General features: G+C 42.0%; 1 protein-coding gene across 2 annotated transcripts in view; it reads left to right on the top strand.

Moving 5' to 3' along the window:
* The window catches only part of Slc23a2 (solute carrier family 23 member 2), a 123824-nt gene that overhangs the window by 94237 nt on the left and 17046 nt on the right, over positions 1-12541 (top strand). For both annotated transcript variants that reach the window (XM_015482645.2, XM_015482651.2), the window contains 5 exons: positions 964-1052; positions 2053-2123; positions 3133-3314; positions 9256-9376; positions 9869-10025. In XM_015482645.2, the coding sequence (XP_015338131.1) occupies positions 964-1052; positions 2053-2123; positions 3133-3314; positions 9256-9376; positions 9869-10025 (620 nt within the window). The remainder of the gene's footprint in view (positions 1-963; positions 1053-2052; positions 2124-3132; positions 3315-9255; positions 9377-9868; positions 10026-12541) is intronic.

Below are 12541 nucleotides of genomic sequence, written 5' to 3'. Positions count from 1 at the left end.
GGCTCTGGACTTTGAAAACAGCTGCTTGTCCTTCCGCCAGAGCCACTTCCTTTTCTCAGGCCAGTTGCTGTTTCACTGGCCAGGCTGACCAAGTCATTTAAGGATTTGGATGTCTGGTAGTTCCGGTCTCTGCAAACAGAAGGAACCAGTTTTACATTTTACCCCCTAAATAATGTGAAAAACAGTGATTAAGTTCTTGGTGCCAACCTAAATTATTCATAAAGTCAATATGAATTATCTAAAATACAATCAAATGACAACTTTGAGAATCTTTGCACTTAATTTGATGATGTGGTCAGAAATTTTAATGGAGACTCTTTTAGCTTTCTGGGCCCTTTAAAAATGTGTTAGAACACTGTTGAGTATTTTTTTTTATGATTAAGCAGTAATGCCATTACTTTGTAACTTACAGCTTTTTTCTCCTTGACACATCTAGATCACTAATATGATTTTAAGACTTACTTTTTATGACTACGATGGTTCTTGACTCACAAAATGGAATGCCAGGGGAAGGTAGATTTTTTTTTTTTCCTAGTGATAATCCATAAGAATTTGCAAGAGCAGTGGAGGAGGGGAAATAGCAGATGTACGCTGATGTTTAATAGGCAGCCCACAAGCTCATCAGGAAAGAGGGAAGGTCAAAGGCTAGATGGCCCCCACCCTTGAGGGGAAAGGTGGTGATGGTAGGGGCTGGTGTTGGGGTGCTGGCACCACCACAGGGGCCCCCCAGAGTCTCCCCTAAAGCTGCCTTGGTGCAGAACAGTAGGAGGGGAGGATGGAGAAGCCAGTGGCCCTGGCTGGGGGCCATAGGAGTTCTTTTCAGATGGGGGCTCTTTCTTTCAGGTGTGCCTGCGGTTACTCATGTGCTGTGTGTCTATGGAAAAGACTGTTAAGCTGTCAAATAGTGAAGTACCTCAGTAGTTCCCGATGCCGTGATCATGGTTTTGGTCTCGTTTCTTTTAGGTTACCCCTGTTTCAGGCCAGTGCTTTTGCATTTTTGGCCCCTGCTCGAGCCATCCTGTCTTTAGATAAATGGAAATGTAACACCACAGGTAATTGCAGTTATTTCCACATATGTCATTGGGGTCCTTTAATGCAGGTGATAAAAGGGAGGCCTGGACATACTGCCCTCAGCAGCGTTCACTCCTTCTGGAATTAGGTGCAGAACACACCAACCCCCAAACAGCTTAGAACACTCCAGTCTGTGGACCGTGTCTCTCTCTCTCTTTCTATCCACTCGTTCATCCCTAACCCTAGAGCAAATAAGGACCAGGAATGACCTCATTTCTCTATGCTAATGAAATTGATAAATATGGGACTGGAATAGAACAATATCTGCTATATTCCTGCCTGTCTCTTTCAGTGGATTTTATGACCCACCAGTAGTTACCGCTCTTGCTGCGTCAGCATCCCTTCTCTGAAACATCTTTGCTTTTTAAGGATCTGGCTACTGTGGTTTTCTGCAAATGACTTTCATTCCCCCTTCTTAGTGATTGCAAAGATCCTTAAGGTACCCAATAAGGACAGGAAAAGACAGGGACGTTTGGGAAATCAGACTGAGACCTGTGGTACTCTCAAAATAGTTACATTTTAAGGTTCTAGGAGCCAAACTTTTCAGCCTTCATTTCCTTTGTTGCTCCTAGGAGTTAGTTTGTGACCATTAGTTTGATTTAGGAACTGGAAAAGACCCTCTGTTTTATCTAGGTTTTTACAACCTCAGTCCAGCCACCTTGCCATCGGGCATTTCAGTTAGTTGCTTGCAAAGGTTGGTTTTCTGTGTGAAGCTGGTCTAGTAATGGGTAGCACCACTTCAGTCAGTTTGTGACACGTTGGGGAGCTCTCAGAAGATGAGTACATTGATTAAATTAGTGCTGGGGACTCCACTTTGCAGTGTGATAAGCCCTTCTGTTGTAGGTTGAATTCTAGGGATGGGTAATGTCACAAATATACTTAAAACAGGGAGAAAATTCCTCTTAAAGGGTAAAATGAGTATGTCCTGTGAAATATCGCCGTCACTACAAGGAAAACTTTGTCTTTGTTTTTGTTTTCAAGATGTTTCAGTTGCCAACGGGACAGCTGAGCTGTTGCACACAGAGCACATCTGGTACCCCCGGATCCGCGAGGTAAAGGACCCGCGCCACGGGCTTGCAGCTTCTCCGTGTTTCTTCTTCTCGGCTCCCGTGCTGGGCGTGCCCAAGAAAGCACCGTTGCTTTACCAAGTCTTCCTTTTTCTCTTCAGTTACTGAGATGTTTATTCCTGTTGTTAAACTAAATTTACTCCATGGCTTCGTGCCACCAGACAGTGTTGTTCTTTCCTCTTGCAGACCCACAGACCTGCCCACGCACACCCTCTAGTAAGTTGAGGCTCACGGCTCACTTGGAGGAGCTGCCCAGGCTTGTCACAGGCAGCAGAATTGGCTGTTCTGCCCTCAGCATTTGCCTGTGTTTGTTGAAAGAAGTAAAGATATTTGTCTACTAAAGTGCTGTTGAACCAAGCAGTGTGTGGCAGACTCCAGACATGAAGAACAGCTGACAGTGTATACATATCTTCCCAGGCTCACGAGATCAGTAGAATTAGCCTGGATATGGCCATTCTGCAGGATAGAGCCATTCCTCTAGAAGTTTTGTCAGTGATATTGTCTTTTAAATGTCGTGTCCCCCCCACCCCCACAACCCCCGTGGTACTAGGGATTGAACCCAGGGTCTTGAGTATGCTAGACAAGCATTTTACCACTGAGCTGTGGCCCCAGCCCTGGGTTTCGCTCTTTAAAGCCAGTGTGGTACTCTTAGTACCTCAGTGTTCCTATAAGGCTGGTTTGGAAATGTCTTCTTAAACGAGAATCATACATTTTGTGTATTTCATTTATTTTCATTTGGAAAAGGCAAGCTGGCTTTGTGTTCAGTGCCCCTTTCTATAATTTTCTAACATTGCCGATGTCATACTCAAGTTTTCTAGACCTTGGTACCTCCACTGAAGTTTTTTTTGTGGGTTCCCAAGGAATTTTTTAGCTATTGTGCCTACATTATAATAACTTATTGCCTTGCAGAATTGTCAGTTGTGGTTACAGGTGACATTCCGAGTGTTTGACATCCAAGCTGCTCATTCTCATGTTGTATTTTCTCTTATTTCAGATCCAGGGGGCCATCATCATGTCCTCATTGATAGAAGTGGTCATCGGACTTCTTGGCCTGCCTGGAGCTCTGCTGAGGTACATCGGGCCCCTGACCATCACGCCCACAGTGGCCCTCATTGGGCTCTCTGGTTTCCAGGCAGCAGGAGAGAGAGCAGGAAAGCACTGGGGCATCGCCATGCTGTAAGTGTTCTGAACGCACCCAAGTGGGGTCAGGCAGACTCTCCCCCACTACTGCTATGAGAACCTTTGAGAGTATTTGGAACGTTTGCACAGACTTCAGAAAGCCGTAATAAAAGAAAAAAAGAAAAAAAAAAAACGAAGAATGTTCTGACATTTTAAACTTTGATTCATGCTTGGGAATAGTTGAAGGGTTTTCTTAGAGTTTGGGAAGTGACATATAGCCAGTGTCACAAAGGCAGATGTGACAGTGATGTGGAGAGGGAAGGTCCAGAAGGCATAAGCTTTGATGAGAGGTAAGATGGAGGCACCACCAGCTCTCACCTTGTGAGTCACACCAAATCTCTTATGCATGAGTTGAAATACTGAGAAGCCACATTTCTTAGAGCTCATCCTATCCACGCCAGAGATTTCACATAAACCTGTAGCTCAGACCTCTGAACTCCGGACTTCCAGAATCAGTGCCCAACTTGCTGTCTCTGCTTGATATTTCACAAGACAGCTCAAACTGACACGCTCCCTGTTGCTTATGCCAGAAACCCTAGTGACGTCCTTGACTCTTCCCTTCCTCCATTCCCCACATATAGCGGGTCTTACACTTGACTCCATAGCAAACCCTGGGTCTGTTTTCCTCTCCAGGCCTTCACTGCTCTATGGCCCACCCTCAGCCACGGACTCCTCACTGTTCTCCAGCTTATCTCCTCTCCCTTCCTGACCATTCCCAGTCCTGTAACATGCTTATCCATTAGTGTCTTCCAGGCCTCTTCCTCTGTCCCCTCCTTTTGAAACTCCAGTTGGACACAGCTAGACTTCTGGAAGCTTTTAGGTCTTGTCCCAACATCTGAAACCTCACCTGCTGCCTCTTGGTGAGTCTGTTTGCATCTCTTGGCCTGGTGCTTGGGGGCCTTTCTCTGAGAGCTCCGACAGGCAGAGGTGGGAAATTTGAATTCCTTCTCAGATGTCTGCCTCCCCTCCACTCCTGCTCATTTCTTTCTAGAACTCCTAGGATGTTGGATCTCCTGGATTCTTCCACTTCTCTGTCCTTTTCTATCTTGTCGTTTTTCTCCTCTGCTTTCCTCAACTGTACCTATTAATCCTTCGGTGGGATTTTTCATTTCTGCTCTTGTGATTTTTGGTTTCCAAGACCCGTTTGTCCTTGGGATGTCACCTGAGGGCAGCTGTGGGCCAGTTCCATGGCACACCCAGCACCTGGTCCACCTTCTGTTACAAAGTAGGTGCTTGGTAAGCACCATGTGAGTGTGGGAGGCCCTGGGAGTGGAGAAAGCCCATGTCCACCGTAGCAATCAAGAATGATCCCTAAGAAAGCTTTGGCCCAAATAGTTGACATCGAGTGTATTAAATCTTCAGGGAAGACAGAATTCCTGTTTATAGTGTTCTAGAGCTTTGAGAAAGAAGGAAAATGTCCTGATTTTATTTTAATGGTGAAACCTAACTGAGCTAATAATACAGAGGAACTGTTGGCTCTCATTTTTCCTTTCTAGGGTTATGTTAAGGAAAAAAACCCAGAGTTGACTGGTGGTTTTGGAGGATGTTCCAGGCAAAGAGTTCTGGGTTCATATATGTTCAGGTAGAATGCTAAAGTTCAGCATCTTTGTCTACTGTAAGGTTCCCTGGGATTTTTTAAGACGCAAATTTGTAAGACTCTTCCCAGAAAAGAGCCTGAGAATCCAGCACTGCCCATACTTAATTGAAAGAATAGTGCATTATGTATCATTTCAGGAATTCAAGAATGATTAAATATCAGACAATCTATTAAAATTTATCATGGGTCCATAGTGTATTTTTTCAATAAGTTTTTATGACTAAAAAACCACTGTGACACACTAAAAAATATTTAGTGTAAGGTGACATACTTGAAACTAGTGAGGAGTGGAAGAATTATGTAGGAAAAATTAGATAATTATTTGGAAAAAAAGATTCCTAGTTTATAACAATTACATTTCAGTTGAATTAAACACTTAAATGGAGGAACTAGAAAAGGGCTGGGCTGTGGCTCAGTGGTAGAGCACTTGCCTAGCACATGGGAGGCACTGGGTTTGATTTTCAGCACCACATGTTAATAAATGCGTATATATAAAAATATGAATATGGAAAAAAGTGCTAGAAAAAAAACTACATAAATATTTAATCCTAAAGTGAGAAATATTTTTTTAAAAGATACTGAAAAGATAAAATTTGATAGATTTCACCACAGCTGCATTTAAAATGCATATCAAAAACCAATGAAACAGAGACTATGGTTGTAGCTCAGTGGTAGAGCGCTTGCTTATTAGCATGTGTGAGGCACTGGGTTTGAGCCTCAGCACCACATAAAATAAGTAAAATAAATGTATTGTATCCATCTACAACTAAAAAATATTAAAAAAAACAACAACACTGAAGCAATCTAAAATGAATCTGAGAAGACAAATTCTTCAGAAAGGCTAATGTCCTTAATTCATAAAGTTTAAAAGACAGAATCCCAGTGGAGTAATGGTTAAATGATACAATATGAGCAGCTGTAAAGCAAAAAAGGAAATAAAAATAGCTAATTACATGTAAGAAGGTTTATCTTTCCTAGTTATCAAAATGTATGTTATCTACACCAACTTTGTTAGGAGTGAGAGTGGACCAAGTTGTGCAAGTGTGGGTTTGCTCCAACAGTCAGCATTTAAGGACATATCCCCAGGGTTAGTAAGGGTAACACATCTGTGACTGCCATTTCCAGCACAGTGCATATATCTTTAATAGGAACAGTATTCTTCCTAAGAAATTAATTTTTAAAAAATTTGCTTTTCTTATGAAAAATTTCAAACTATTCAAAAGAGGAGAGATTAGTTTAATGGCCCATGTTCTGTCACCAAACACTCTGGAGCAGTCTTTTTTCACCTATACCCACTGCTCCCTAGACCCCTCCATTTCACTTAGTTCTATTAATTTGAAATTAAGTAATTAAGTTACTAAACAGAGAAATCTAACATAGAGCAAGTCTTCCCACTCACCTATCTCTGAGAAACAACCCCTCATGATAACTTGTAATTCAATGTTTATTCCTCCATATTTTTTTGTTTTCATGCAGATCAATATAAACATGCACATGTATTGTGTTGACATCAGATTATTTTGTAGTTTGTTCTTTGGGGGCTCACCTTTCCGAGATAGTGTTTTTAGATGGGTCTGATTCATTCTAAAAGTACACTAATTAAGTATGAATGGGCTGTAATTTATGTAGCCATTCCCCAATTGATATTCATGCATGCTGTTTAAGCCATTTGCTATTGTAAACATATGCTGAAATATGTATCCTTATGCATAAAGAATGAATATCAAAATGAATATTAAAATAAGTGATATTTTTTAAGTTGTTGAAATTGGCAAGCATTTAAAAGTATGATAAGACCCCATGTTGCAGTGAGTAGCAAATGGACATTCTTGGTCTCTTTGGGTGGGCTTACATCATTGTTCACATTGTTTCCGTTGTCATGTATACAGAAATTGCTAGACAAGATGCCCATTAAATGGAATGCTAAGCTAAGCAGCCATTCAGGCACTGATAGTTTACACCATATATTGAAGTGTAAAGGTGTTCTTGGCATTAGTAAGTGCTAAAAACTGGTTAAGAAGCAGCCTATAAAGTATGCTCCCAGGTTGGGTTAGATAATGACCTCCTTGCCCCAAAGATGGTGGCAGCCAATGGTCACCTATCTTTTTTGATCCCAGTGTCCAGCCTCCCATGAATATCCAGAGAATAAAAGCCCTTTTGGATAGATGGGAGTGTTAAATGTTTTTTATCACCTAATGGATTATGAGTGAGCTTCAGAATTTTGTCTCTTTGATTTTGCTTATCTGCCTTTAAATTTTCTCTACAGTTTACAGTGCATCACTTGCCTTATATTAAAGTAAAAGAAAGATCAATAAAAGGCAACATGTAAATGTAAGGTGAAATGTAAAGATAACATGTAAAGCACCCAGGGCAGTAGGCGTACCACAGCCTGAGGACTTGGGCTGAGACCTTTGTCCTTTTTCTTTGTGAGCATAGCATGCCCCCACTCTGAGCCTCTGTTCTTGTCTCCCTGTCAAGCAGATGCCTGCTCCCTACTTCATGCATTTGAGGATAAAAATAATATAGAAGTAGATGGCTTTGTAGTAGGAAGAAAACAAGTGTGTCTATCTGCCTGATCTGCTCACTTAATTTGAGTTGAGGGGCTACAGTTGTAGCTCATTAGTAGAGCACTTGCCTAACATGTATGAGACCCTAGGTTTGATCCTCAGCACTACATTTAAATAAATAAATTAAATAAAGGTATTGTGTCCATCTACAGCTAAAAAAAAATTTTTTTTTTTAATTTAATTTGAGTTGACACATGGTGGGGCCTGGGATCTGGGTGTCTTTTCTGGATTGTCTGTGTCCCCCATCCCCTCTTAAATGTGCTTTGAAGAGTGAGCACTTTAGCACAGGTGGGTGTCATCTGAAACAATAATAGCACCAAACTTGGTGTGTTTTGGATTTCATAGTATTAATTACTTTGAAACAAATAAGTAGCTTTTCTTTTAAAAAAATGAAAATTTTACATAGGTCTAAACTTAAAATAATGTCAGTTTTAACATCTCTCATTGCTATATTGGTTTTTTGTTAGACTGCACTGTCCCAGAGGAATTGAAATAACTTGGACACCATGATGTTTCCACCTTGAGCTGAGCTGGTATTGTCAGACACTTCTGAGGGCTCACCAGTTCACCCAAGTGTCTAGACAGGCGAGGAGGCCTGTGGAACACACACACATCTGTTCTCCAGCCAAGCTTTGGTCTGCATCTCAATAGGAATGTGACAAGGGAGCTGTGCTTGCCTAGCTGTCAGTGGAGCTAATAATTCCATCTTGCCAATTGGAGCAGTGCCCAGGAATAATTAAGCTAAGCTTTGAGAACCCATGATTCCTGCCAACTCTACCTCAGGTTATGAGTGAAAGAGTGAGTCCAAGTGGAGGATTAGGCACCTCCTTGGGTGATTAGGCACATCATTGCTTGCCTGTATTATTTTGGTGATGATGTCTACCCAAGAGCATGAGAAGTGGTCCCACACTTGCCAGCCACATGGGGACATCAGACTGATGAGGAAGTGTCAGCTTCCTGTTGTAGGGAGGTCGCTGCCTATCCCTGCCTTCTGTGTAGCACTCAGCGACGCTGGCTTAGGGATAAAGGGCTTCTGCTGCCATCCTGGTCCTACACCCTGCAAACCTCACCGTGTGATCTTGGACCACTGGCGTTGTGTCTTTATAAAAGGAGGATCTGGAAACCACTCCATAAAGCTGAGATATGCATAGAAAAGCCTTAATGTAATGTCCTGCACACACATACCTCTCAGAATATTATCACTGATTCTACCTAATGTAGTTTCTTAAATATTGAAGTTTCACTTTTTGCTTTTTAAAAGTAATTTGTACTTGTTGTGTATAAATCAGAAAATGCCTAAAAGTAGGAAAAAGTAGTCACATATCATATTTTCCGAAGTCAGTCCCCTTGAGCATTTTGGATCACATCCTTCTCACCTGGTAGCGTGTATGTGCACATGCTCATGGTATTTTCTCAGTTTGGTTTTTTAGTTAATTCCTAGTTGTAAATATACTGTTAGATATGTAGTATCTGGCATCTTTCCCTGATATACTGTGAGTTTTCCCCTCAATGTGTATATTCTTTGTGTTTTCGTACTCTTTCTGGGAAAATTTAAACAAAGCTTTAACATTGCATTTTCATTTCTATATCAAAAAATGCTAGGTAAGTGAGCTGTGACATCTTCCCCCAGGTGATAGATATGATTTCCAAATTGTAGCAAAGAGGGCTAACAACTCTCTGGTTAAATGAGTTGAACACATAGTCATTTTTTTAGGCTTTTTTTTAAGGATATAGCAACCTTAACCTCATTTATTTTCTTTCTTTCTTTCCTTAGGACAATTTTCCTTGTATTACTATTTTCTCAATATGCCAGAAATGTTAAATTTCCTCTCCCGATTTACAAATCCAAGAAAGGGTGGACTGCATACAAGTTACAGCTTTTCAAAATGTTCCCCGTGAGTAGTTGGCTTTTTTTAAAAAAAAAAAAAAACCCCGACAGTGTTGCCTTAGTTCGTGTGTAGATATTTAGGTGAAGGAAAGTCTGTGTTATAAGCAGGTCCTCCTGAGGGTGATCATTTCTGGGGGAGATATTGGGGTACTTATGACCAGCCCAGTCATCTTGGCCTTGAAGTTTAGAAGCTGTTCAAGTTACAGTTCCATCCTTTTAGTGGTGTCAAGAGGAGGACACTCACTGTCTTTGGGACTGAGATTTGGCCCTGTGTGGCCTCCACAAGCATATTGTCATTCTTGACTAACAAGACTTCGGAAAGCAAAGTGAATTTACCTGCATAAAGGTGCTCTCAGTGCAGTTCCATTCAGGGAGTGGGTCTGCAAAATACTGATGGTGGTGGGTTCTGAGGTGTGGTGGTTTCACTGTAGGAAAGGTTGTGTGGTCAATAGCCACGAGCTCCATTATCCTGACAAACTTCTCCCCTTGACCACTTCAGATAATCCTGGCTATCCTCGTGTCCTGGCTTCTCTGCTTTATCTTCACGGTCACAGACGTCTTCCCTCCTGACAGCACCAAGTATGGCTTCTATGCACGCACAGATGCCAGGCAGGGTGTGCTCCTGGTAGCACCGTGGTTCAAGGTACCATACCCGTGTAAGTATCCAGGTGGCCAGAGAGATCAGGAGCCCAGGAGTGCCTTCCTTTAAGGGGTGGGAAACAGTCAGAAGGCTCTACAACATGAAAAGCCTCTTTTGTCCCAGACTGTCTCCTAAGAGTCTGGCTGTTCTGGTCATTAGAGGATTAGACTATAGAAAAGGAAGGCCTTGTCCCCAGAGGACAGTCATCAACCCAGATCAACAGCTCCCTTCTCAGATTAGCTAGTTGGTTCTTTGGGCTCTACTAGGATGAAATCCTGGACAAGGGTTCTTGCCAAGCTTGAGTTTTGGCAGCCAGGATTTGAGGGCAGCTCTGAGAAAGGCAAGTACCGAGCTGCTTCGTACCAGCACTGCCAAAATGAAAAGACCAGAGAGCGAGACCTGGAGATTAGGGAGCAAACTGCTCAAGCATGATGGAATTTAGATAATCGCTTAATGGGTGGACATAATCTTTTTTAATTTAGTCACAGCTGCAGAGGTAAGTTGATAGTCACAATTGGCCGGAAGATGGATCTTAAGTTATAATTTGAGTGTTGGGTGACACTGTGGGACAGATAATATGATCTCTGGCTGAGGTATCACCTGGAGTCACATGTAGCATTTTGTAGACCCCAGCCCCTAAAATGACTCACATGAGCCAGTGGTTGTTAACACATTCCATTGTTCTCTTGTGAAGATTCTATATCCAGCATTGGGATTTTTTTTTTAGACTTGAAGCCTGAGCTTGGTCAGGTTGAGCCAATTCATTTCCCTGTCAAGCTATTTTTAAAGTTTAGTCTTTCTAAAAGAACATTCTCATCAGATCATATGGGGTTTAAGTGTATACTTATATATATATATATATCTGTCCTGTTTCAAAAAAAGAATGTGCATGGTTCATAAACATACCTGTGAGATTAAAAGTCACTTGGTGAGGCAGTCAGGAGGTGGCATAGGAGCACAGGTGGGAGGAAGCCTCCTTAGCACATGCAGGTGGCTCCCAAGGTGAGCACCAGTAGGAGCACTGCGTGAGCTGCGCGTGAGATGCTGCCTCTCACTGGAACGACAGTCGTGAGGCGCACATAGGGCTCCTCTTCAGAGCAGTCCCGGGCTTTGAGAGCTGGTGAATTGCCCCAGCTCTCCAGGATGAAAAACCAGCTCCAGAGACGTCATCCTGTGTGCTCCCCAGTGATGGGGATCAATTCAAAGGCAGGTTTTCAAATATCAAGAGCAGCAGTTCACAGTCTTTGGTATGCTAAGAATTACTTGGATTGACTGTTAACATTCAGGTTTCTGTTCTGAAAGTCAGCAATGCCAAGGTTTAGAAAAAAATTGCTATAAAGTAACAGAACAAATTTAAAGTTCTAGTTAAAGGTAGAGATGAAATAACAGCTTTAAGGTATACCTGTAATCCCAGTGATTTGGGAGGCTGAGGCAAGAGGATCGCAAGTTTGAGACCACCTCAGCAATTTAATGAGACTTTCAGTAACTTAGCAAGATTCCGTCTCAAAGTAGAAAATAAGAAGGGCTGGGGATGTGGCTGAGTGGTAAAGTACCCCTGGGTTTAATCCCTGGTACCAAAAAAAAAAAAAAAAAAAGATTTTAGAAATCATAATAAGGACAAAGGGTAAGAGGTTAAAAAAGTAAAGAGACTGAGAAAATAAAAAACACTTTCTGAAAAATAGTACAGATTGAATATCCCTTTTCCAAAGTGCTTAGGATCAGCCCAAGTATTTGGATTTTGAATAATTTTTAGATTTTGGAATATTTGCATATCCTAATAATATGTACTGGGGATGAGACCCAAGTCTAAACATGAAGTTTCTTTTATGTTTTATAACCTTAAACAGAGCTTGAAAGGTGATTTTATATAATATTTTTAGTGCACTTTTTGTCATGATGATGCTCAAAAAATATCAGATTAGGAGCATTTTGGATTTTCAGATTAGGGATGCTCAATCTGTAAAAACAAAATAAGAATACCATCTCAAAATCAAGACACCAAAATGAACCACAGTACCGTAGCAGTTAACGTGGTAACAGCATAAAAGGTTATTTAGAAAACCCAAAATGTGACTTGATAAAGAAGGCCCCGGAACCAGCCCTGAGAGTTGACAGCTAAGCAGGTTGCTGGTGGGGGGAGCCTGTGCCTAGGAACTGCACTTTGTGCCTCTGACCCTGGATGCTTCTGCCTCCTGTACTCCCGCAGGAATGCACAGCCCCATGTGGGAGCAGTTCTGTCCTCACACTTACTTTGTGTCGTTTTAATCTTCCCAAGCTTGAATCTGCTCCATGTCACCTGTGACACAGACCAGGCCCCTCTAGGTGGCTTATGGAGTTCTTGTGTGTCTCACAGGTCCCTATCTCCCAAGCACCAGCCCATTCCCCAAATTTGCCCCCCACCTTCCCCATTCTTCAAGGGCCACCTGCATTTTTACTACCTTCTAATTTCCTTCCCTGGATAAGGGCATTTCCTCATTTACTTGTCCCTGGCTTGCCTTCATTTGAATTTGTTCTGGACCCCCCACCCCCGCC

This window comes from Marmota marmota, unplaced genomic scaffold (assembly GCF_001458135.2).
Source record: "Marmota marmota marmota unplaced genomic scaffold, marMar, whole genome shotgun sequence".
Classification (NCBI taxonomy): domain Eukaryota; kingdom Metazoa; phylum Chordata; class Mammalia; order Rodentia; family Sciuridae; genus Marmota; species Marmota marmota.
This window is presented reverse-complemented; position numbering and strand designations above follow the sequence as displayed.